Source organism: Amblyomma americanum, chromosome 6 (genome assembly GCF_052857255.1).
Source record: "Amblyomma americanum isolate KBUSLIRL-KWMA chromosome 6, ASM5285725v1, whole genome shotgun sequence".
Classification (NCBI taxonomy): domain Eukaryota; kingdom Metazoa; phylum Arthropoda; class Arachnida; order Ixodida; family Ixodidae; genus Amblyomma; species Amblyomma americanum.
Window position 1 is genome coordinate 116768552 of NC_135502.1, and position 27156 is coordinate 116795707.

The following is a 27156-nucleotide window of genomic DNA, read 5'->3' on the forward strand; positions in this document are numbered from 1 at the left end:
TGTTTGGCGCCTTTAATTTTCGAATCATATCAATATCTGAAAAGGAGCAAATGCATGGTTAAAGACGCCGTGAAAAAAAGGGACCGTCAAAATTCGTAAATAAGCAAGCGAATAAAAGTTTATTTTTATGCTGCAGTGCAAATTTTGGACATAAAGGGCAATGCTCGAGTATGTAAGCACTTTGTTTGCACCTTAAATTAATGACATGTTGAGTCAATGCTCGTGTGTCACTCTTCATTGGAGAATATATTTAGTTTACTGTTCATAATTTATTTTAAAGGGTATACTCGGTGCTGAAACTACAACCGTACATGCCCTTTGTTGGACGCCCGTTAACAATGTAAACGCGAATTGTTCGAACGCATGTTCGTCTCATAAAATACATTTTACGCAGTGTCATTGAGCTGAACTGAAGCCCGCAAAAGACCTGGCTTCTTCCGCAACTAAACGCTCTACTGACAAGGGCGCTTTATATTGAAGGCTGCGTTTGGAACAAGGAGCGCATTTAGCACAACGTCCGATAATGTGCAGTGTCGTTGCTTTTTCGGTACCATAACGTGCTCTATTATTCATGCCAAAATAAAAATCATCAACAAACATGAAAATAAACCGTATTCGTATTCGTATTTAATGAGAAACAGTCGGCGAGTAGAAACGCACTAAACTACCTTGTTTAGCGATGGTTGGTTTGAGTGCGTCTTCGCGTTTCATGATGTATTAATCAGGAAAATAACGAAGCAGATGGCCGCAAGGCGTTAAAGCCCCGTTTTTGCATGACTAATGCATCTCCTCAAGAAGCGGACGCTATTTTTTTTTTCGCGAAAGCTCGGGTGGTCGCTGTAGGGGTGGATAGTCGCACCCAGTTCGTCAAAACCTGGGACTATGTACGCATACAAGGGGCAAAAGACGTAGCGGCGACACATCCTTCAACTCTATTTTGGGCCCCCGCCGCCCTCATCATCTTGAAAAAGGAGCGATGGGGAAGAGTAGGGTGGCGTTCACGAGGAGGTGGCAAGATGGTTGCGGCACGAGAGAGGGCGAGTGACAACCGGGGGCAAAAGCCTTGAACTGGGTTACACGCCGTCGCTTGCATTCTTCGGGCGAGGCCATACGCGGGTTCCTCTGACACAAACAGCAGCCGGGGCGACCCGGCCCCGCTGCGACACTTGGAAAACACGGTTGCACAATCCTCGAGTCGCAAGTGGCGGATCATCCCGTCAACTACGGCGTAGTAAGCAGCTCCCCTAAATCGCGCCAACCAACAGGATATTCGAATTATCGGCACTTCCGTCGGCCGCTCCTTGCAACGTATAAGTGCAAAAGCGTTTGAAAGCGTGTCACAGCCGGGCAAGTAGCCGTGACGTCTCGTCGGGTTGGGGGCGACTGAACCAAAGCGGAGGAGGGGAGATGGTGCGGGTCGAAAGAAGTAAATAGGCAAGGGACGGGGGGCTCGCGAGAGACGAAGGAGGCGGCGGCAGCCGCTCCAAACCGCAGAGTGAGACGCTGTGGGCGACACCGTTAGTGCACAGCGCTTCCGCCCTCGCTCCCCCGCCGTGGTGAGCCCATTTTCAGCATGATGTCCGCATGTCCTCTCTCAAAGAACGTCAACAAAAGATGAACTTAAAGACGCGACGTCTGCTTTGCTTACACAAATTCGCAGTTATAGACGTTTGAAGTTGTAAGCAGTAGGTATACTTCTCATAGGCATCGCCTGTGGCCGTTTTCTTGGAACATATGCGTATGCGCGTTAGTAAACAAGGTATGTCAATCCATGAACCAAAGACACGGTTTGGGTATGCATTGTGGTCGCGACAAACGTAAACACCTTTTGTTACATACATGGTGTTTCACCCAAGACTTTACACAATTTTCAAAAATAGGCTTTTTGAGTTATAAGAGCGCTTTTTTTTCGGCATAGCATTGTAAGCGGTGTAGTACGTCAGAATACAGCTGAGATGGGCTAACTGACCGGTTGATTAACTAATTTCAGTAGTAAACCTTTTAACTATCTCTCTTAGGCTCCTTGTTTATTGAATGGCCAGGAGGCCACCGTAAGCAATATCCGTATAAGATTTTAGAATTTTGAAAACGCTGTTACTCTCGGCTCGGCGACCCAACGAATTTCGGCTATTTCGACTAGTTACTTGCACTGGCGAGGTTGCTTTGCCTGCATGATTGTCGAAAGCGCATCTATTTTTCACGATGAAGCCAAAGTATGTTGGGCCACAGCACCGAGCGTAACCGCCTTTTCAAAAATGCTAAAATTTGATACAGATATTATATCTTACGTGCATCTCAATAATTGAAGAGCCTAAAAGAAATAGTTCAAAGGTTACCGATTCATTATTAGTTGATCAAACTGCTATTTAACACGTCTCACCTTTATTCTGACGTACTACACCATTGCCAAAACTATGCAGTAAAAACGCTCTTCTAACTCGAAAAGCCTATTTTTAAAAATTGTGTGAAGTCTTCGGTGAAACACCCTGTATGCAATGCACATAATACGTAACTGGGTAGGTTAACCAGAGTTGGGAGTAATTTAAATTTTTGCATATATTTATTTTGGTTCAATTTTTCATCGCTGTCGTGGGTTCAGGGAAATTCCAGGCACACATTTCTCATTAAGAAGCAACGTTGCCAAAGTTTCTGTCGAAAAATTATTAAGTCTTCCGCAGAAAACAGATCAGTTTTTTTGTATAATTCTTACGTTTTTTATTATAGTTTGCGGACTCCTTTTTTGCAAAATAGTTTGACGAGTCTTTGCCACTTACAAATGAGTAGCGACTTCAATATCTTCAGCGGGCACCTGCAATGCATCAGCGGCGAAGGTGGAGGCCCCACTTCTGTAAGTCTCAAAGTATGGCATATCTTCAAGGGGTTTTCAAAGTTCCATGGCCGACCCTTGCTTTTGCAAAATCAAGTGCGCTATTTTTTATTTAGCTAACCTACAAACATGCTCGGTGCAACGCCACAATGAGGGCGCTTCGGACTCCGTTCAGACGGAGCGTTGCCGAGCAGCGCCCGGATCCCCTGACACACGCATTCTCGTTTGCCATCCATCTAAACGTTGCTAGACGAAATCGCGAACTCAGTTGATAAACCGCGACAGCTGCTGCTTCCTACATTTATTCCAGGGTCTCCAAAGTAACTATGGCTTTCCCAAGGAACGCATCGTACCTGAAACCTGCGGTTGGTGTCGCCATACTCTTCGTGTTGCTTCACGGCGCCAACGCCCAGTAAGACCCCCCATACTACTTTCATGTCTCTAAAGAAACGCCTTCCAGCGAAGCGTGTTGTTGCATTTGCCGTTATTTTTTTTTTCTATCTGCGCCAGTGTAATACATCGCACCGTCTTCTAGTCTGATGTCGCCAGATGGCATGCAGTGAGAAGCATCTCTGAATATTCGATGCAGTTCGCTCTCCTCAATGCGAGAAGCGTTCTTAATGTTGGGCAGCCTAGAAGCACAGCGCTGCTCTACGGGAATTGGTCGTATTCAATTGCACCTTTTGGTCTTGGGTTTGCATAACGCGATTTGATTACAGCTTTCGTAGACGCGCTCTCACGCGTAGGCTTGCGAAATCCGTGCAGTATTTGGAAAATTAGCGTTTCCTTCTTCGGGTGGCACAGTGCTCTGCAAATTCGTCAGGAGTGCTAGTAAGGCCCACATAGCAAATCGGCGATGTTACAAGCTTCCATTGGCAATCGATGTTGATAGCGGGCGGCGTGACAACGTAACCGCTATCCATCTTTGCGAAGTTGGGCGTACTTTGAATCCTACACCTTACTCGAGAAATTGAGGGTATGCCCATTATTATATTTTCGTTATGAACTGTGACCTACCCTTTTGGATTGTTCCACGTTTAAACCGGCAATTGATAGTGCTGCCAACTGAATTTTAATATTATTTTTCTCGACAAAAAAAATGGGTCTTTTCTACCGAATGCACGTTGGCACATATACCAATAACATAACAATCATTATTACTGAGAAAACAAATTGCATGAAGGTTCTCAGCATCTGTTTATTGGCGTTTCAGAGGCCTGTTCTATGAAGAAAAAACAAACTTTGATATGTGCACAACTCATCAGCGTAGATCACTTGATAGGCTTCGTGCATCACCGTAATCATTAAGCAGTGGAAGCATAGAACAATGACCCTAATTTTTTGTAAAAGACGCCAAAGCTTCAAATCAACTTAACACAATATTTTCTATCTTATTCTGACCACATTCGCGCATCGAAGCCCGCTGCTTTTGCTGTCCGATTTACTCCTGTTTATTTTTCACCACCTTGTTCTCTTTGTGGCAGGTGCATACATGCATATAATGAAAATGACCGAAAACCTGCTCGTTTGTCCTATCTAGGAAGAACTTCTACTCCTACGTTGGACGAGTGTTGAACGACATATTCAAGCCGGAGAAATATGACAGGCAGGTGCGACCAGCGGGGACGAACGAGTCGACAGGTACGAGGTCACCAGATTGCTTTTCCTTAAGTTCTGGTAAAGGATTTAAAAAATTGTTCCTAAGTGAAAAATAAGAGCAGCTAGCTTTTATGGTCACTTCTGATGCGATGGTACACTTGTTTAACAGTTGCATATAAAAACATTTGTGGGTTGTTCATGGCGCGCGTGGAAGCTCCCACTAAATACTTTCGTTTGACTCGTCAAATCCTTGCACACGCTTCTCAGTCGGTTGAGTTTCGGGACCAACAATGAAGGATATTCGACGGTGCAGAGCGCTCACACGGAAGGGACAGCCTCCGAGACTCGCTGGATGATCACCACCGCAATTGGCACAAGCAAAATCGGCCTTGCAGGCTTGGAGTTTGATGTTGCTTTGTTACCCAACAATGTCCCTAAGAGACCTGAGTCCAGCAAGACGCCAAGGTCCATTTCGTGCGAGTCGGTTGTTCGACCTCCAGCAAAAAGTGTCCATGTTCCTGAGCGACCGGTTCACAGCCAGACTCGACGGCAAGGGAGACGGTCATATGCACAAGTGACAAGAAAACCAGCTACTGCGGCCAAGAGTGTCCCCCTCGGCATCATTTGCATGTTCTAAGTGAGTGCGTTGCGCGAAAGAAGGAGCTCAAAAATCTAGGTGTGTCTGAACTTCTTCAAGGTGTGTCTGACCTTCATCATGTTTCGTTTGGGGCCCTGCGTTCACATGTTCAAGCGATGCCGTCAGCTAACCTGAAGAACTTCCTAAAGCTGGTGCTTCCTTTTGAGTCCATGGATACCACCTTCGCAGCGAACTTCATTTCGATCTAATATGAATGGTGTTCAACCTCATGAATTTATATCCTCTCAAAAGTGCCGCTTATACTGTACTAGAACTGCGCTGGAATTTTAAGTCGGTTAGCTGAAATAAAACTATTCTTGAAAGAGACTTGTGTTCCAGTATTGGCCCTGTCAAAAGCTGGCCTGCCAAGAGGGAGATGTTTGACTGGATATGTCGTCCATAAAAACTGCAGCATAAAGTCATTTCCTGAAGGAAGTGCCGCACTTTACATAACAAGGGAAATTCCACATGTTTCTTTGGGTGTTACCGATCTTTGCATGGATGATATTGAGGTAGCGGCTGTGAGAATACGGCTCGGCTTTCAAACCCGTTCTATTGCATCCGTGTACGTGTCCCCACGGAAGAAGGTAGCATTGGATTTGTTTCTACAGCAGCTCTGGGACCGCTGCCCAGCTCCTCGAATCATCTGCGGTGATTTCAATGCCCATCATGCCGTCTGGTTTAACAGGAACACTGATTCCCGTGGACGCAAACTCGTAGACGTTATGGACAGTTTGGACCTGTGTGTTGCCAGTGACGGAAGCCCCACTTTTTTCCGGCCTCCAGCCTCAGCGACAGCTATAGACCTGACATTGCATTCACCTGGCGTCCGCGTGTGGTGGTCAACAGCGCCTGACCGCATGGGAAGTAATTATTATCCTATTTTTGTGTTTGCTGCCGACTTTCGTATGCGTGATCATAAAATCAGCAATGTGGTCAACTGGGACAACTACACAGAGCACCTAGAACGTGTTTTCTGGTGACGTTATTGACAAAATGATTTCTAGCAAAATGGAAGCAACCATTGCGGTCACGTTACGTGATCATTTTCTGGCTCCAGATTTCAAACTCGGGAACCTTTCCGCAGCGAGAGGTGCAGAGCGCCAACTCATGCGCAAGAAGGACGACCGGGACTTGAAGGCAACATTCAATAGACTGATTTCGGCTATTCGACGGCACACAAACAAGCACTACAGGTCGCAATGAGCCTCATTCTGCGCTAGTTTGACTTTGTTCTCCCCGATGACGAGAATATGGTGAGTTATTGGCAGCCTTGCTGGAGAATCTCGCCCTTGGAAGCCTATTGAAGCTCTTGCAATAAGCAAGAAAAAGCCTATTGCGTGCTTGGCAGAGGAATTTGCCGACGCACTGTACGTGCTAATTCTGTAATGGATATATATACACCACCTGTTTCCTCCAGGTCTTTCATGGACGTCCCGTTCACACTTAGGGAGCTTCAGGCTCCGCTCAGTGGTTTGCGGCGCCGGTGTGCACCAGGTCCCGACGGTATCACCAACCAAATGCTGCATAATCTGCCCCTGGTACTCCAGAAAGCGCTCCAAATTTCATCAATCGAGTTTGGGAGGCAGGAAATGTTCCTCTGTCATGGAGTTCCGGTACTAAAGCCTGGCAAAGACATGACGGACCTTGCCTCGTATCGCCCTGTGTCATCGACCTCCTGTGTAGCTAAGTTGATGGAGAAGCTGGTAAATGAACGCTTATCGTGTTGGCAAAGGCTGTCCAACATGTATGACAGGATTTCGCCGAGGTCTTAGTGCCCAAGATAGCGTCTTAAACTTGGTGAGTCACACTAAACACCAGAGAGCTTTCGGCCTTTCCACCTTTACGATTTTTCGTGACGTTTCAAAAGTTTATGACAACGTGCTTCAGAGCTCGTTTCTGAACAGTTTGCAAGGCACGGGCATAGAGTGCCGTATGTTAACATTCATTTACATGCTTATCAGTGATCGTACGGTTCAAGCGCGGTTACGGAGTACCTTAAGCGCCCAAAGGGTTCTATCACAAGGTGCGCCTCAAGTAATTGTTCTTTCCCCCACGTTCTTTAACGTCGTAATACTTGGCCTTCCCGATTTGGTCCAAAAAAAATGCAGGCAAGTGCGTATGTCAATATATGCTGACATTTGTATTTGGATTACTGGCTACCAACACAAGCCATTAGCCCTAATAGCTGGACAGGCTCTAGATTCGGTACAAGCTTGCCTACAAGGTGTGGGATTGTCTCTACCAGTGGAAAAATCCAGCTGTGTTCTGTTTCTAGGTGTAGGAAGACATCAAGCGCGATTTAAGATAGACGTTGGTCCCTCTTGCAACCGCCAATTCAATTACACGCGTTTTCTGGGCGTCATTATTGACTCCCATCTAGAGTGTCGAAATTGTGTCGGCGCGATTGTGTCATCTCTATATTCGCGTCTCAATGTGATCCGTAGAATTGGAAGGGAGCAATGGAGAATCCATCCGTCTTCAATTTTCAAACTTCAAGAAGCGCTGATGGTCAGTAGCATAATGCATCAATTATCTTTAATTCCGCCTCGGCATCACAGCTTCAAGGTCTCGAAGTTTTTGATAGAAAGGGCCTAAGAAGAGCCATTGGAATTCCTCAAGCGGCTGCGAACAAAGCAGTACCTTGGCCGCCTAGGAGAGACGGTGCGCTGGGCAATCCCTTCTCCAGCGGCTTTTCAAGAGATATGAGTCGAAGGCCTTCTTGGCACTTAATACTCTTATTTCTTTAGGCCTTAATGTTCGAAGGCAAAGGAAACGGTCGAAACCCCACTGGTCTTTTTGAACCCTCCACTGTAGGGTCACAATTCCGCATGTGAGCGCAAAGCGCAGCTCTCCTTTGGCAGCAACGCTTTCGCTCGTACTTGAACATTTGGAAAAAGAGTATGCTCGCCATCTTCAAATATTTAAGGATAGTTCTGGGGACAAGGTCAAACAAGCTAGTGCAGCGGCTTTTTACATTCCTTCTTTGTACTTTAAGTGGACTTTAAGAAAGTTAGGGTCTTGTCCGGCTCAGCCTGTTGTCATCATAACGGATTCAAAATCCTCCCTTGAGAGGTTAGAGCGCGGTTTGCCTACTGATGCCTTGCCTAAAAGCTCTCTGCGCTTCGTTCAGGTTATGCACAGCAGAGGCTTTACCCTATATTTCCAATGAGTGCCCTCTCACATAGGAGTCAGAGCCAGTGAGGTGGCAGAAAGTCTCGCCCATAAAGCTCCGCAAGAAATTCATCAAAAAAGTACCTCAAGACAAAAAAAGACTCTTCAGAGAAACAGTGCTCGGTCATTTTATACTCTGTGGGGTGCGCCCCGCAAGCCGCGTGTGACCAAGGAACGAAGAAGATCGCAGGCCACTCTACTATATCGAATTCACACGTGCTCTGCTCGTACTCCTGGCCGGACGCATAAGATATGTATGGAATCTTCTCCGCTATGTTCTTTATGTGGTGTGTGCGGGGATATGGAATAATATATTATGCACTGCCCAGAGTACAACCGGGAAAGGTATGTGATGTTCGCTACCTTGAAGAAGACAGGAGCCCTTCACAGTACAGTTCAGGACATTGTCTACCCGAGTGTAAACCAGACATGCAGAAGGGAGGCTGCACGCCTTCTTTTAACATTTCTACAGGACACTGATCTTGTTTCTAAATGGTGACAGCAGGAACGGACTATGGACTACGGTGATTGAATGTGTGCCTAGATGATGTCTTCCGGAGTGGACTATGGTATACTGTAAGTGAATGTGTGTATGGATTGTGACGCTGCAATGGACTATGTTCTACTGTGACTGAATATGTGCATAGAGGTGACTTCTGGAGTCGACTGTGGTGTGGACTGTGTGGTGTGAATGTGTGCATAGATGGTATCTGCGGGAGTGGAATGTGGGCTACTATAAGTGACTGTGCGCATAGAGGGGTAGATACGACAGGTTGTAGGACATTATTAACATAGAAGTGACGCCACGGTAGAGCAATTGCTGGGAGAGTAAGCAAGGCTAATCCCACTTGTAGCATACAACTCAACTCAACTCAACCACTTTCGTTGGTACTAGCACGTCAGCCCAACTTTTTTACTTCAATTGCACTGATGAAATCTTTCCGACGTCTAACTTCTCTTGTAGTTCTATGTCACGGTAAAAAAGAAAAGCCGCAGCCGCATTCCCTTTTTTGTTATACAAAGCTCTGAGGTGCAAATGAGAATGACGGTAATTATCGTTCCTACTTATATATTTATACCGCTCTCCATTTCTTGTAGATTCAACTGCACTTCAGGTGGGCAACATTTGAAAAATGCTAACAGAAGAAGGCCAAATTCGGTGCCTTGTCATTTCGCACCTTGCACTCGTTAGCTTCAGCAACCATGAGGCGATCACGCGTGAAGAGGACATGCTCATACAATCTCAAACTTGATGCAGTGATAAAATTTATAAGGAACAGTTTTCAACCAAAAATTTATTTCGACGTGAACGACATTCAAATGCGCCTCCTAATAGGTAGGTATAAAAAAAAACAGAAAACGTATTTGGCTGTTGAAATTAAAAACGCTGTTTAGAATTTCCGACTGTGAACGTACGCTATGTTGGCAAAACAAATACAGGTCTCAGCGAATAACGTCCTAGCGCCACACAGTTGTTCGCGAAAAAGAGCACAAAACTTTCTTAGACATGCGATGTAGCTCCGAGAATTCGTAGCCTTTATGTCTTGCCATTTCTCAAGGTTGCCTGACCTAGAGCTAGGTTCTTGCCCAAGGTTACATAACCAGCCATCCCCATCTGTATTACTGTACACGGAGGCTATAACTGTGCACTTACCTGGCATGCGGTTTTGCCACGCTAATCCGGTTGTCATTCTCATTCCAGGTCCCGTGATAGTGACAACCAACCTGTTCGTCCGATCCATAAACGACATTGATGACCACGAAATGGTAAGCGAGAGAGGTAATAATTGATCAATGCTTGGCGCTCACAGTAAAATTTGTAGGTTATTCCTGCAGACTATTAGTGTATACAAACTTAGTCTAGATGTTTTAATACGAATATTATTGCTTATCCAATATAAATGTAGCTGCATTCACAAAATGTCCAAAGGCATAAACAGAATTGAAGGGGAATGTCCAAGAGCTCTCGAACGCGCAAAAATAATACATATTAGTTCTTTGTATCAAACCTTATTGTTAAATACGAAGCACAAAGCTGCTGGCTAAACTAACACTTCATGAAATGGACGTGTTAACCTCAGAAACTCATTTGTCACCGGTACAGCAAACATGGACACATTGAGTCTTTTTTCCTCTTTTGTTTTAGAGGGGTCCCTTTAGGATATTTTAAAAATAATTCTGAAAAATTTATCTTCATTCTATCCGCAATCATCTGGTAAGACGAGCATAACGAATTGTCCTGCTGTTTCTCTTCCAAAAATTTCTTTAGACAGTCTATAGACTATTCCTAGACGTTCGCCTGTAAAGTTTGTAGACTTTCTGCAAAAAAATTCTGCAGGCTTTTCTATAGGCATTACGAACTACACAGATAGTCTAAAGACAATCTATATATATTTATAGGCATACTCATTTAGTAGACAGTCTATAAAGTATGAACAGACGAAAGTAAATATTAACAAGAAGGCAACGGAGTCTATAAGACGTCTACAGACAGATAATAGACTATTTTTATAACGGTGGGCTAGCACAGCATATGGCCGCGGTGCAGAACGCGTACGTTCTTGCTCGTCCAGTGAGCCAGTACTCTCTTGCCTCCGTTTCCGTTTACTCGCATTGAAAACCAACAGACGCGTGTGCTGAATGAGTTCTGTTATTGCAACGCTTACTATAAACGCTTAGTTGTAAAGCACTCGCAGCCCAAGGTTAGCTCTCTCCATTCAAAACGCGCGCAGTGGATGTCTTCGTGTGTGAATATATTGTGTAAGGCTAAAGTCACACAAGAAGAAATGGTCCTCACGAAATTGTGCTCGGTAACGCTGGATGTAAATGCATGACTTCGGAGTGCGGTTCCCGGCATTCCTGTCGCTCTAATTTAACAGTGGCAAGGAAATCTGCAAACTGTTCCGGATACAGTTGTCCTTTGAAATAGTTTGGCTATAGAACTCTAATGATGTCTCTGTGCCTCCTCATCCTCGTCTGTATGAGCTCGTTCGCCTCATGAAGAAATATATAACGAGAATCACCCGAAAAGTTTCTGGTCTTTGCTTAGAGAAACCAGTTTGTTGGTGGGAGCAACTTAGTTTCACAGGCGGTTTCACATAGCTGAAGAGAACATAAAAAAGTTTCTTTATCTTATTTGCTTTTGTTCTTCATTTGCTGCTTTATTTAGTGGTGGCACTGTGTTCCTTAAAAGACTATGCTCCCCGGCGCTGGCATTTATGCGCAGGCCTATAGTGTGCAGCTGACATTTCGCCAGAAGTGGAAGGACGAGCGACTCAAGTACAACGACCTCAATGGTCAGTTGAGGTACCTCAACCTGGACACACCATCCAAGCTGTGGCTTCCGGATCCATTCTTCTCGAACGAACTTACCGGGAGTTTCCACAACATCATGCAGCCCAACGTCCTGGTCAGAATATACCCCGACGGCACGGTACTTTACAGCACAAGGTACGAGACTGTCCTGCTACAGACACGAGACAAGCACATGCACAGCTGTGCTGGAAACGTGACCGCGAACAAACCTCGGAGTGTTTAATTTTCCGCGGTAAGCTTTGTAACGCCCAATTTTGATTACACTGGATTCTGATTTTTGCTGTCGTCAGCTATGAATCCAATTTCCAGCGATATTTGGTGGTGCCCTATTTCGCAAAGTTGCCTCGGTGTTTTGCAGCGTCAGAAAAGGGGAGGAGAACAAAAAGCTGAGCTTGTTTGTGCAGCGTTTGTCGTCCTTCTTTCTTCGTTCGTGTCCGTCGTCGCTCCGCTGTTTTTTCCGCTTCACCAGTGGAGGAAAGCGCGTGAGGAGAGCGCCAGACAGATGGAAGCGCGCGCATTTCCTTCTTTTCATTCGCCACAGCCAAGCACATCATTCGATGAGGTGATCTCAGGCGCTATAAACAACAAGCACCTTCATCGCCGCTAGAGATCCGAATCACATACCGGCTCCTGTGGGCGTACAAGACTTAGCCGGGCACGAGATCGCGAACGGAAGCGAAGAGTCCTCGAAGAGCCGCTTGTCGTGCGCTCAGAGCATGCGAAGAGAGGATCAAAATGTGCGAGTTATGAAACGCTCTGCGCAACCAGAACGAGGCCAGTGTTAGAAACTATCACTGGTCGAACTGATTTCAGTGAATCCGCTCTCATTTGTGTTCGTAGCAATATGTCTATGAGAGACCGCTAGACGGAGTGGTTGCATGCAGGCGAGGGGAAGCGTCGTGTTCGACACGCTTCCTGTACGCAACGAGTCACAACGTGCAAATATGCGGCGTGTGGAATTTATCTATATTGTATAGCTGGCATACGACTTCCAGGATTCTCGTCTGTAAAATACCTTGGTGTTCAGATATCTAATAGCCTAAACTAATATGTCTGTTGTTCATAGGACCCCTTTAGAGCCAAGAATATTTCCAGATTAGGAAGAGTGCAAAGGATCGCAGCCCTTTGCACCAGATACAAACGAAGAGATAGTGTAACTCCTATGATCCTATAGGCCCAGAATCTCTCCAAACAAGGCGCACTGAAGCTGGGTTGAAATCCTTACCTAATTCATAATAATCTGATCAAAATAAACACTCATGATTATATTACTCCTGTTCCGCGAGCAGCTACGCGTTATAGCCATAGAAAATTGCTACAAACATTTCGTGCTTGTTCTAATACAGTTAAACACTCATTTTTTCTCGAATCGACTACAGAGTAGAATGAATTGCCGAAGTGTGTAGTGAATAGCCCGAATGTAGAAATGTTTGTTGGCAAATTGAGAGCCTTTTGTATGTGAAACCCTTGTTTTTTGCTTCTTCATTTCTCATCGCTTGTTTGTTTTTGCATCACACTCGTCTATATCTTGCTTGTTTTTTACTTCTATCTGTGCTCACCCCTGCTTGGAGTCAAGCGACTCTGCAGTATTAAATAAATAAGACGGACGCCTTCGAAACACAAGCCGGAAGCGCGCAGCGCTACCAGATCCCACAACTGCCAGGATCCTAGCATCAGTGCCGCCGACATCGACGCAAAATGCGCTAGCGCGAACATTCAGCACTGATGTGGCAACGAACATGTCGTTGAAATTCGGCTTGGTCATGGTAATCCTCCTCTCAGTTGTTTAATGCTCTAGATTTGGAGTTGTCGACACACCAAAACCCGCTTATGAGCGGTGTCACCAAATTTCTTGGGAGGTAGAGGGAGTTCATGTGATCATGTCACGCCATCGCAGCCTGCATACTATGCCAGTTGGCAACCTGGCCACCGGAATGTGAGCAACCTTCCCACTGCGTCAGGTGGCAATAGTGAAACTAATGATTGGTGGATATTGGTCCCGTGACCGTGTAACGTCCTCACAATCTGCCCACCGGATCATGAGCAACCTATAAAGCCAACTAGATAGAGAACTGAAATTTTAAAAAATGTGCTATATGAAAATTTTGCCACCTCCAGAGCATAACGAATACCTGCTACTGCAGCCAGCCGTCCGAATATGGCCGGTGATCGCTAACAAATTGACGCAAATGCACATAACGCTTGCAACAGAAGCTGCGATAAACGTCATATCTAAAGATGTCACATTCCACTCTAAAGGTGACTTAAGCGCCCCATATTTTTTCATTACAGTAATAAGCACTTATCGTTCAGGGATGGTCCGCAGATGTCTTTTTTTTACGGTTTACATGCTTACACGCTTTACTCTGGAAACTCTCCTTGAAAAGCATGCTGCGGACAACGATCTTTTAGAGTAAAAATTGATTCTGTAGCTCTTTCTGGTTATGTTAATGTCCGTCCGCCAGCGAAAGACATAATTACTGCCGCGAAAAAAAAGTAAACGAATGATTCGCGTATGCGAAATCAAATGAAGAGCGTCAGCCAAATTGTTTTCAGGTATGCTTTCGACAAATTAGGATACAAACGTGTGCGTCAAGAAAAGACGATTCGTTTAGTACCAACCGCAACCTTCTGCGACCCGCCACTGCCCTCCGAAGGTCGCCCCTATAGAGTTTCAAGGACCAAAGGTCGTCGGTACGAATCCCTCAAACACAGCGGGCTTCAACTCGACTAACAACTTTGTGCGCCAAATTGTGCAGATTCGTTTGCCACCCCTCCGAATACTCTGCGCCCAGCAAATGGCCCACAATTTTGTCAGCAATGGCGATTCCTAGCGGCACCAGTCAAGGCACCCGCTCAGACTTACACACATATAGCAAAACGCCAGCTTAGGGGGTAAGCCGGACGCCATGTCGGCCACTTATGTCGGACCTCATCTCGTGACCGCGCGCAACGCGCACGGTCACGAGATAGGGGTTCCATTTCTCACGATGCTGCAGCAATTGGATCACATGACCGGCCGCCATCTTGAAATCTCGGACAAACAAGAAACGTTCGAATGTCGAGCAAACGCTCCTGTAATGATTCAAACATTTCTCGCCACTCGATTCCAACTCGCGACGTCCATGCCACAAAACGCCCCTTGAAGTCAATGGTGCTGTCGCCTGGCCTCCGGGATACACGCTTAAATTTTTAAGAGCCTGAGCTGACTCACCACGTTTCGAGATTTCGTTTGGTCGGCTACCACCCTGACATCACAGCGCCATCTGTGGCAGCAACTACTCATCACGTTTGAAGGTCTCATGGGGTCTGCTACCACCCTGAGATCGCAGCGCCATCTGTGACCGCATTAGAAAACAGAACATCTCGTATTGAGACTTGTAGCTCCATCTACAATAGCGTTGTACAAACAACCACCTGCCGCGTGCCAATGATGACGTCACAGTCCAGTATAGTGGATAGAGGTGCAACTATGTGAGTGTGCCGTCAGGGGACGAAACGATGGCATAGTTTCGGTTTCTCGAATCCTTTATGGCGGCCTTTAAATTGGCTGTGCTCTCCCATTCCTTTCTCCTCTCACTCCCAATTTTGAGGTGATGGGACGAAATGGCGGCATAGTTCAAGTTTCTCCAATTCAAGATGGCGGCCATTAAAATTGGTTGTGCCCTCCCATCCCTTTTCCCCCTATATCCCTTTTTACCCTTTTCCCTAAGTATAGAACTTCTGGGATGGAACAAAATTGTTTAGGACACCTTAGCAATTTGAGTAACACAATATATGCAATGGCAACAGTGCAAATATTTCACCCACTTATTCAAGACGGCATTGCTTCTGTAGACAAAACATTATTCTTCAAAACAAAATTTTATATATATGAAATTAAACAACTATCCAGTATCACGAACATCAAATACCTGATTTTTAAGTTATGCATAACACACTGTAGCATTACAATGCAAATAATGTGTTACGTTTTGCACAGCGGCATATTTCACTCAGTTTGTCACCCTATGGTTCATGACAACTGACGGTGGTATTTTTTTTCAAACACACTGTTACAGTGAAGACTCGATCTGAGAACCTTTGTATATCTGTCGTGGGAGCGTTAGACGATTCTACTATGCCGATACTTGTAGGTGCTTCTGGACATATTGGAGTTTAGCCCTGCGGTGTCAGGTGGGCTAACAGTGCCCTGAAAATGTCTATTTTGGATTATTCTGTTCTTTCTCAAAGCACAGCACTTTGCACTGGAAAGTCTAGTTCATGCTCTCCTTTTAGCCGCTGCACAAAAATATTTGGATATGTACATACTTCCATATTTTTATATTGGATATGTACATACTTCCCATTTTCCAAACTTCGAATGAGTTTTCAAAAAATGCTAAATGAGGAATGGAGACGCCGTTGCCTCTGATGTGTGCGGGATATCGCTTACAATCTAAATGATGCGGCTATATGCAGTGCTTTATCTGCGGAATTGTTAAAAAAAACACAACTTCTCCCACTTAAGCACTGTAGGCATCAATGCGTGGCCCTTTAGCGAAGACCTGTCCCATCTTCCTGATAACATCTTTCTGCCTGCTTGTAACTATGTGTACTGTGCCAACTCTCATTTACGCCTTGGGCGGCTACAGTCAATTAATGCACAAAATGTGCTGGTATCAAATATCGAAAGATAATTTTTTTCATCTAACCACATTTCTGGCACTTCTGTTGTTTCTAAATGAAGCATACTGCTCCATGTGGAAGTGCCAGCGAAGTATACTTTGTGAGCTGCCCACAGCTTTGAGCAAAGTAAAGCGCCGCTTTTTCCATGCAGGATATCTTTACGCTTGTCCTGCCCAATGAACCTCAAGAATTTCCCATTCGACAGACAAGCTTGCCCATTGAACATCGCAAGTTGTAAGTATGAGTGTGCCGATTTCGCTCTCGTTGACCTCAGCGCACACTGAAAGCCGTTTATAGGTCATTTACCAAAGGTGCGCAGGCACCTTTCTCTTGTACAGCTGATACCTCGTGTGACGGCCAACCGAGCACAGTTTCTGTCTGAGAGATTCTATTTTGGCATCGCGAAGAGCTCATCGTTTCGTAATAGTTGGCATGCACTCGGAATAACGCGTAGGTCGCGCACACACAAAACTACAACGCTCCTAACAATCGCACCGAGAACCGCCGGGATAGAAGAGAAGATTTCGGGGTCTTGACCTAACAGAGGAAAGGTGCCACAAAATTATCGCAAGGTACCGAGAAGAGATAGAGGATAGAAAACGGGGGACAAAAGGAAGGCGCCCCATGAAGCAGAGAGAAGCGGTTCTTATAGTAGGAGCGCCGATACGACAGCAGCGCCCCTGCTGGTGGTTTCTGTAACCACTGAGTGAAGAATTAAGGTGGAGGTCTTCCCCGAACAGCAATAATGTCCAGTTCTCTAAACTTCATGCCCCATGGCGGAAAAAATTTTGGAGGAAATGTCGCGTGACAATTTTTTAAGCTGAGCATTGAAAATTAAAGGCGAGAATGTCGCCCCACGTGAGATCTTTTGGAAGTCCTTTTTCCGCCACAGCCTAGCATCAGCAGTGACATAATTCACAGTTCTGCTCCCTAGGGACGCCAACTTGGCCGTCGCTAAAGAGAAAGAGCTAGGAGAAAATAGCTTCAAGTGGTCTTAGGACTATTCAACACTATAGCAAGGCGGGCGAATTGGTGATACATATTTAACAATAACGGTGCGGAAAACGGGGACTAGAGGAAAGAAAAACACAGGACAAGCGCTCTTTTTTCACTGGTTGCGGCGAGGTTCCCTTCCTTGACGGCATAAATGGTAAATGAAGGCCGCAGCTTGGAGTTATGCTCCCACCTGATACTATTTGCTTTATGCTAGGCGCGATCTAGCTTGAGGCAAAAGGGCGCTGTTTTAACTTCGCGGTATTTTTCGTACGGGGTTTCACTTTCAATGCCGTTCTCTTTTCTCATACTCAGTGCGACCCAAGATGTGCCTTTTGCGTGTAGTTATCCGGGGTAGAAAATGGTGAGCCTATGTCCACAATATCATGAAAAAACGCTATATTATATAAAAGCGTTCCTTGAAGAGAATTCCCTATAGATGTCGCTGTGGAGCATGCTTCATGTGACGCAGGGCATTCCTGATATCTTTAAAGTGGGATTTTATATGGCATACTAAACCAACCTAAACCAAGGAAGTTGTCCTCTTAACAGTGGTTGTCAGAACTGCTGCTCGGTTGTTCAGACATCTCCAAATGTAACCGCGCAAACTATGCTTTCAGAGTGAGGTGATTTTTTATAACGCATATTTAGCATGCTATGTCTTTAAATGAGAAGCAATACAACGTGACTGAAAACTTCCGTGATTCGGAATATTATTATCCATAAAGGGTTATTTGTTAGTCTTTCGTTAATGACGCGGAATAACATAATTCTTTATTCCTTGTGTGCAATATATTTTTCTGTGCCTGTAAAATGCTGGCCCCTACTTGATATTATGAGCGAAAACTCTAGCTTCCTTTGCGATGCAGCAGATAAAAACTAATTATTGAGAATGCGAAATAGATAACTCTTGACATCCCTCTTTATCAAGGCGGTGGCGAATCGATGTAACTCTTTATTTTCTATTTTGTATTCTGAACTTTCCTCTATAGAGAATTAGCTTGGTGACGGCACGGTCATCGAGTAGGATTTTCGAAACGCCGGGAACGTTCTTCAGTTTTCTGGTTCGGACAGAATGGTTTAACGAATCTAAGCGATGAGAAAAACTGTAAACTTTATTGTTGAATATTTGCGTTTCTAGATGGCTACACAACCGAGGACATAGTTTTCTTATGGAAAGAAGGCGATCCTGTGCAAGTGACGAGGAATCTGCATCTGCTCAAATTCACCCTGACGAAGTTTATGACAGACTACTGCACTGCAAGAACAAACACAGGTCAGTATCTTTTTATTTTAGAATTCAGTTTACCTTGTATAAGCAGTATTCTCAATTCGGACCGTACTTTGGAATAGTTCACCGGCGTTCTACACGATTTACCAACAGTGTCCACAAATTGCTCCGATTTGTGCCACTCGCCGAATTTTCCAAATATAACCACGCCGCCCCAGTCACTTTGTATGTTTTCAGGATACGTTTTGTCATTCGGAGGAAGATAGCCTTGGCGAAGCTTCACATCATACATGTTGCCTTTGCAGTCGAGTAGTCGGAATGACTGCACTGCCACCGCGCCGCCGGCTGAAAAAGGTGATCCGTTTCTTGTGCCAACGTGTGGCCTTGCAAATCTCAATCCTGGTTGCGGTCGTGCTTTCTGATGCATTGAATTCTGGATTTCCAGGGAAATTTATTTCAATAGACGGACGCATTAGGGAAACAATTATTCCTCTCTGGGCGAAGACCGTGTATGTAGGAGCACTAACCTCGTATCTGCACGTGCAGCAAGCCAACTTGCAACCAAACTAGGCTCTACTATGAATTTCATCGGGTGTCAGTGTGAGAGAAGTGCCATTCTGCTTGCATCGCCATGCGTAGTCTCAACCACACTAGCGGAATTACGATTCGGGGGTCCGGTGAAGAGAAGCATATTTAGGACAGGTTTTTGATAACTAATAATTCCTTGCACGAGTTGTAGCAAGTAGCTTACAAACAGGGTCACGGCCCCAGGTTCTCACAAAATCTTGACTGGAAAGTTTTGTCCCTCTCATTGAGACAATGACATGTTGGCCCCCAATTGCGACCGCAGGAGCAAGTCTTCCGCCATCTGGACTTGTCCGGCATCCATAAGTGGAGCCTTGTTTGGAGCTTCAACACATTTTGTTGTTATAATGACGTCACTCTATACTAGCGTCGTTACTTCAACAATTCAACGAAACATCGGCAGCCTTCCGTCAGCGTTGTCCAGCCTGCATTGAGAAGGTATCGGCTAAACAAGTTCTGATACTGTATAATACATTTTAGACTTCGTCATTCTTCTAAAACAGTTGCAAAGATCATTGCGCCTCGTGTAATTGGCACACAAACTGCTTCAGTCCAGCCTTCAAGCCGGTAGCCACAGGAGTGTCACTTAGCCATACACGAGGAATATCACGAATGACAGCTGCATCCGTAACCTCGTTAGCATTTCCGACACCTCGGGAGGAATAATTCAGTGAAAATGTTACCCGTGTTATTGTGCAGCAACAGACCAGCGTTTTCCAGTTTATCAACGCTGAAATAAAAGAAAAACGTTGTGCCATGAAGAACACATATACTCTGCCTTCTTCGACCAAAATACTTAGTCGATTCGATGTGAACTGGATATATTGAAGGTCGCAAGAAACTAAATCAGGACATTTGTGGAAATTAAACGGAAGTGGCATTACGGTTCGCAAAAAAAAATGCTCCGGAGAAGCCACGAATGCAGTAGCAGTGTACGCGTTTGTTAAATATTAATCTGTGCTTCCGCAGTTGAGAGGAAGTGCTGTGAAATACTGGAAGAGCCAAAGGCTGTAGTCTTTCTCTGCATGTTAATAACCAGTAGAGACGCACTAACAGCAGAAGTTTGCAGGTTAAAAAAATATTGACTGGACGGTTAACACTGCATGGCATTAGATTAAGCCTGAGTTGTTCAGGTATTGCCCTATAACGATGAGTTTAAATCGAGTGTTCAAGAACAACTTGATATCTGTGCAGTTCTATAGAACTCTATAGTTTTTCGTATAGAGGGTGTTTCAGGGAACACTTTCAGTAATTTCCAAAGTATGGCTTTTTGTGGTAAAAATAATGCTTTTGCGGCGCAGTATTACCAGTGTTCGCGGATACCATAAAACCAGTGAATAGTTTTAAGTATTAAATGGTTAACTAATTTTTGAAAATTAACTTTTTAATGATTACAGTTAGGGCCTAGTTGCAATTAGAGATTTGTAGCCGGTCATTAGTAATAGCCATATCAGTTCTTAGCATTTCGAAGACCCGATTATCATCGGCGCTGTAGCTCGACAAAATGTGAATACATCGGGCCAAAGTAAATGCGCGTTCGAAAAGCAAGCAGGCAAAGCAACCCCTCCAGTGTACTTAAGTAGTCAAAAAAAGCCAAATTTTGTCGAGCCACAGAGCCAAGGGTAATCGCGTTTTCTCAACTGTGAAAACTGATATGGCTATAACTGACGACCACCTTCAAATCTCTAATTGCAACTAGGCGCCTTACCCTATTGGTTGTAATTTTTATTATTTAATATTACTTAACTATCTTACTAATTAAAATAATTCGCCAGTTTTCTGGCGGTCGCCAACGCTGATAATACCATGCCGAAAAAGCTATATTTTTACCTGAAAAAAACTTATTTTTGAGAATTACCTAAAACCCTCTCTGAAACACAGCGTATACTTGCTTTTCGACCGGTTCTCATCGCCAGTACGCCGCTCTAGTCTCGCGGTGTCACCGATGACCGTTTCCTCGGGCGGTACATGCGCAGAAGCCGTCGCAGATGGACAGCGCTACATTCCCATGCTATCGCCATACTCTCCTGCTTCCTTCTATGGTGATAAGTTAACCAACCGGATGGTTCACCCAGCAACTACCCCCCCGGTTACCCATTCCACATCCTCCTCCTCCCACGCTAAACAACTTCCGGATGGTGCCCGAGGTAACAGCCCCTACGCTCTCGATATAACCTCCTCCTTCCACTATGCACCCTACGTGTGGTTGCCATGGCAACAAAACAACCTGTCATGCCAACCATTACGACGACGATGACGTGAAACGGGCGCTTTACATCTGTCGTTCTAATAAAAGTTTCCCGATATGGGGATCTCTCATATTTTGCACCCGCTATTCATAAAAGAAAAAGACTTTTCACAATGAAGCCACCGTTGCCAAGCTTTCCCACAAGTCATTTCGATTCACACTTTACAATTTCTAATTTCCTCATTTTGCATACCTATACACTAGCGTGAAAATTAATTTTAACTCTTACAGATATTAATTTATATTTCGCGTAAATATTATTAAGCATCGTCAAGTGAACAACGCGAAATATGACACAAACAGCAGGGCGAAGAAATAGACTAACACAGGCCTGCTGTTCACCTCAGTTAACGCTGTTCACCTCATGATACTTCATAACCAGCTAGCACGCCAAATCGGCTTAAAGTTTTTTTTTTAATTCCTTCGTGCACGCCGCTGTCCTAATCGCGCTAGAAGTAGCGTATGCTGCAAAATTAGTCTGCATTGGTTCACCAGCTAGAATGAGAGCCTGCGCCGGCTCGCGTTCTTAAAAAAAGTAGAGCTTTCGTGGACTGGTGGCACCGCCTGCACGGCGAAAAATCGACCAACGATGGAAGACCACAGCTGCCCACGTGTAGGGCGCGCGGTGCCGGTACATCCCATCTGGCACAGCCAATGCAGTTTAACAGGGTATCTTCCGTGGCAGGTAAATGGCGCCATCTGCTAACTGCTGAAAAGATGGCATTGAACGTGCCATTAAATCCACGAGCGTCGACTAAAAATAAACCGAGAGGAATTTTTTTTCGTAATTCCGACAGAAGCACTTACCTTTTTGAGGCTTGAGCTGCGTGACAGGCCGTAGTGCGAGCAGCAAAAAATCAACATACTTTCTGCCTGCATGAAAGCGAACAGTATGAAGTATACTTATGTCCAGTGAGCACCTCTAGCCCGTTTCCTTGGCGCCGCATCAAAGATCCGACATACGCTGGGTTTTTTGCACATCGTCGATTTTGTATAAGTGTAAACAAGTTAGCAGACATTGGAGGACTGGTGAAGGAAAGCCAAAGAATAGTTCAACCTTGCATAGGAGACTTGACCAGTGTATTCAAATAAGATAAGTTAGAATCAAACAGGCAGGTGAGAATTTTCGCTGGCCCGATAAAAAAAGATTTTTATATATCTCTACCTGCCTATCTTCTCCGCTCCTACCTAAACAAACAATTCCTCAGACGCAGTCATTTCTCGATGATCCCGTTAAACCTGGCAAATGCAGATCTCGCAATATCTTTCAGACAATACAGATCGTAGTGTGATACTTTCTCCGCGATATTTGCAGCCGAACATCAAATAGTTTGCCTCGAAGACATCTTTAGCTTAAGCTTCAGAGAAGAATGCCACACCTGGTATGCGAACAGAATGCAAAATAACAGAAAAAACTGAAGGCGAAGGGTCAATCAGACACTTCGTTTGTTCGTGTTCTGCAGAAAGGCGGCAAACGGCCATTTAAACACTCACACTAAAGGAGATACTCGTACGCGTTCTACACGTCATCTTTCAGCACAGCCGTTTGTAGCCATCTGCTTTGTCTTCTCGTTTTTCTGGCGCCTTCATGCAAAAAAAAAAGAAGAGACAAGGGGATAAATTTTCCACTTGCCTCTCGGTGACCGCGAACGCTCGTTTTAATTTCAGTGCTCTAAGACCTCCTTCAGATTTGTGGCCTCACCGTCCGATTCCTGGCCGCTTATTCACCGTTATACTGCGTCTCCTGTTGTATTAAATAACAGATAAAAACGACTCTAGAAACACCGTTCGCGCAGAATTGCGAGAACATATTCCTTTGCCTTCTCCTTCATTGCATAATCAGCCCGCGTTGCATGGGGTATCAGCTATTTTTTCAAGTAATTTATTAAAGGAAATATATGTATGTAACATTTTGCGTCTGTTGTTTCTTTGCAGTCACGCGACGACCTCAAGAGTAGTAAATGCGGCGCACTTGTACTCCGTGTGAAGGTTAATTACAGAAACTGAAAGATATATTCTTATTTTCACGTGCTTGCGACTAAAAGCGCGCACTAATTTGTAGACGACTATGTAAAACACAGCTAAGGAACTAAAACTGTTTATCGTGAGAACTTTGGCCTATAAACCAACCAACTCGGCAATGTGGACGTCCTAATGTTAGTCGCCCTGGCCCTTGCTCAATTTTCTAGTCATCGATCATTGCAATCTTCATTATAACCTCAGGCAAGCTGATGAAAGAACGAGGCATAATCTTCGGTGGGCGCCTATGGTCATGTGTTCGTTTAGTGTAGAGTATAGAGTGGCTCTAGTTCAGTGCTTCGACTAGCGCACACTCCCCGCCGACTGAGTGCTTTTTGTGCAATCATTTATGAGCCTTCTGTTCGCGCAGGCGAATACTCCTGCCTGCGGCTGGATTTCGTATTCGAGCGCGAGAGGCGCGTGTACATGGTGAACGTGTGCATCCCGTGCGTCATGCTCGTTCTGCTGTCCTGGGTCACCCTCTGGGTGAGCAACAAGAACACGGTGGTGCGCATCTTCGTGCCCCTCATCGTGCTGCTGGTGGCGGCCACCTTTGTTGGCAAGCAGAACCAGGAGCTGCTCCCGCACACGTCCTACACCAAGGCGATGGACGTGTGGACCGGCGTCTGCCTCACTTTCCTCTTCATCTTGGTCCTCTACGTGGCCACCGTCGACTACACAGCCCGGGCTTTGAAGAGAAGTGGCCAGCAAGCGTCTCCTGCTTCAGCGAAGGACGACACAAGGGCAAGTTATCTGTGCACTGCCCGTAGACGCTTCTGTAGCAAAAAGCCGTCCTGTCGACTAATCAAGCCTCCACCTACCGGATACTAGCTATCATGGTTAGCAGATGGAGTGCGCTAAAACTAGGTCGGTCAATCGCGAAAAAGGGCTTTTGTGTCCTTGTGAAACCTCCATCTGCCAGCTGCCAGCTTCAGGGGGCAGCTTCACCATGGTCTTCTAAAAATCTAGGGTCTGTGTTACCTTTTCCCAGCAGACATTGTTATTACAGATACATACGTGTCGGCTAACATCGTGACGGATCAGCGCAGAAAAGAGCGCAAAGACGCGAGAGCCTCGTGTATTCGTGTTCTTTTCCTCCTCCGTGCTTTTCTTCCGCTTCCGAGTCAAGATGAATTACCAGCACGCCCGTTCTTACGTTTCAGCTGAAACGATGTTTTTATCTAACCGCGTAGACACCTGAAACGCCGCAACTACTTTGGCTTAAAGTGAGCCATCCTCTTCCGAATGTCACGCAGCGTCAGTCTGTGCTGCAAATATGTTAATCACAGCTGCCCATCAAAATGTTTGCGCTAAAGAATTCTAATCAAAAGCCGAATCTTCTTGCAATAATCCATGTGCTCCAGGGATGATGCAGTGACAGAAGGAGTAAAGCTCAAGTTAAATGAGCTGCACGAAAAATTTATATGCTTTTATTTATTCTTTCTTCAGCTGGAAGAAGACACTGGCAAAGCCGCGCCAGGATCATCCGAGTCAACGTCATTCAGACATGTCGTGAAGGCGTGGATCCAGCGTCCGAAATCCTTGCCGGACAAGATGGATGTCGTTGCACGAATCGCGTTTCCCCTCTGCTTCTGCCTTTTCCTGATCATCTACTTCAGCGTACACGCCGGCTCTAGCGCAGACGATTAGCCTGCGCCAGTTCCCGCTCGCTTCATGTTTAGCGTTGATGTGGCTGTCTCGAGTACTTTCTTGCGCCTGCCATTGCTTCCATCTCGTCTGCCCTCATTAAAACCGGCGAGGAGATTGAGAATGAAAGAAAAAATGGCCGTATAATATGACCTCATCCAGTCGCAAGGTAGCACATAGCGTTCTTTTACATGAAATAAGTATGTCCTCGGCCAATGGGCCCATCTTTCTCGTGATGTGGCGACAAGCGGAAAAAAAATTACGGAGAGCACTTAAGACTACGCTGTGAGTGCGAAATTATTTGTCTCTCAGCGTGGGCTAGTAGTTAACTGCATATCTCTTCTAGTTAGTACTTTATAGTACTAACTACTAGTTAGTACTAACTAGTCCTACTAGTTAGTACTGGTTAGTACAAGTAGCAGTCTCAAATGCTTTTAGGGTAAAAGCCTTTATGTGAAAGGCCTTTATGTCACAAATATTTAGGGTGAAGACCTTTATATAAAAAGCGTTCGCACTAAAGATATATGAAATAACGGCCTTCGCCCAATATGTCTTAGACCTAATAGCCTGTCTGTAAGTATTGGGCACCCTGTCATCTCTTTTATGATAGGTATGGCAGCTGTGCTGATTACTTCACTGGAATTGTTGGACCGTTTCGTCGGGACAACAGCGCCGGGTTTCGTTGTCGATGAGCCACAGAGTGCTCACACATTAATAATCTTTTAAGGGATGGGCACGAGCGCTTCGGCTGTGAAGCACTTCTGGCAGCGAATTGCATTCAGTAGTAGACTCCTCGTTTGGTATGGTTTGGTATGCGGTGTTTAACGTCCCAAAGCAACTCAGGCTATGAGGGACACCGTAGTGAAGGGCTCCGAAAATTTCGACCACCTGGGATTCTTTAGCGCGCATTGAAATCGCACAGTACACCGGGCCTCTAGACTTTCGCCTCCATTGAAATTTTACTACCGTCGCCGAAATCAAACCCGCGTCTTTCGGGTTAGTAGCCTAGCTCCATTGCCACTGTGTCACCGTGGCGGCGCTGCTCAGGCGACTGCCACTTGTTCTGATGCCTGTTGCAATAGCGAGCGCTTTCGGACTACGTTGAAGTATGCGACAGATCACTGGACTCTCTAATCAGGCGAAAGATGATAGTTCAGAAGTCTGAAAAGTTTGTAACAACCGGTTAGGTACGTTCTCGTTGAAAGTGGCGCCATTAATAAGCACGAAATAGTAGTGACATCAACGCTTGAAGTGGGATGTTGTGGCATTCAGGTGGTATGCAGCACTTCTCTATGGTCATGTTGATGCCAAAGGTGGCCACCAATATACTCTGCCCTCTATAGTTCCTAATGTATCAGGCTTCTCTACATTAAGAGCAGGGAACAGGCCTCAGTCTACCTTTGACTCGGGTTGTAAGCGCCTGCACATTTTGCAGCTTGCTGTAAGGAAGATTCATTGCTCTTTTTAGCAATCTCTCTTGAAAAGAAGTCCAGCAGCTATTTCGTTTTAAGCCCTCCTTTCACGTACTTTGTCTTTTGATCCTGTCATGTCTTTTGTGCCTTACGATCTCTGAATTTCTGGAGATGTAGCACTCGTCTCGTGAGGTGCTGCCGACGATTCTTCAAGTGTTGTATGCTTGCAGTGTTCATTTGTTTGTATGTTCCGAATTATTTCATTCCTCGCTATGGCTGCAATTTTTTTAACGCGGCCTCTGATTTTTTCTTTTGCAAGAAATCTTTTTATATCGCTTGTTAACTTTGCTAGAGCGTCCGAACTCCACTTTTGCCTACGTCTAAGCAAGTGAAAGAAAGAATGCCCCATTCGAAACTATTCATTGCCATATCTTTTGCATGGTACCCCTTTGAAAGTTTGTCACGAGTACAAAAACTGAAATGGGAAACGCCGCCAGCAGAATAAACACAGATTAGGATTTCAAGAAGTGTCTCTTCCCCAGTTGCCTAGCATACGGGTTATCTGATGTCGATGGTTGTGTCGCTGATTTCAAGGACTAAGCTGTAATTTGCTCGACGGCAAGAAACACGTCACAGGGTTTCCGCACGGCGCTGAAAATAAAAGTGATTTGTTATTTGAGGCGAACTTTGCTAGCTGATGCCACTAGAGTCTCATTTGTACTCATGTTCATAAGAGTGTTATATTGTTTCTGCGGTTGACATAAAGCAATAAAAGGAAAATAAATGTGATCCTGTTATCAA

General features: G+C 45.2%; 1 protein-coding gene across 2 annotated transcripts; it reads left to right on the forward strand.

Moving 5' to 3' along the window:
• The first annotated feature begins 1206 nt into the window (after positions 1-1206).
• On the forward strand, positions 1207-27156 carry LOC144094036 (glutamate-gated chloride channel-like). 2 transcript variants are annotated; one of them, XM_077627887.1, is made up of 9 exons: positions 1207-1759; positions 3138-3239; positions 4368-4468; positions 9940-10004; positions 11464-11687; positions 16372-16454; positions 18355-18489; positions 23667-24040; positions 24746-27156. In XM_077627887.1, the coding sequence occupies exons 2-9, from the start codon at positions 3154-3156 to the stop codon at positions 24944-24946; spliced, it is 1269 nt and encodes a 422-aa protein (XP_077484013.1). In that variant the 5' UTR covers positions 1207-1759; positions 3138-3153; the 3' UTR covers positions 24947-27156. The 2 variants fall into 2 exon arrangements, with proteins under 2 accessions (XP_077484013.1, XP_077484012.1); XM_077627886.1 differs by having other exon boundaries at positions 1238-1556.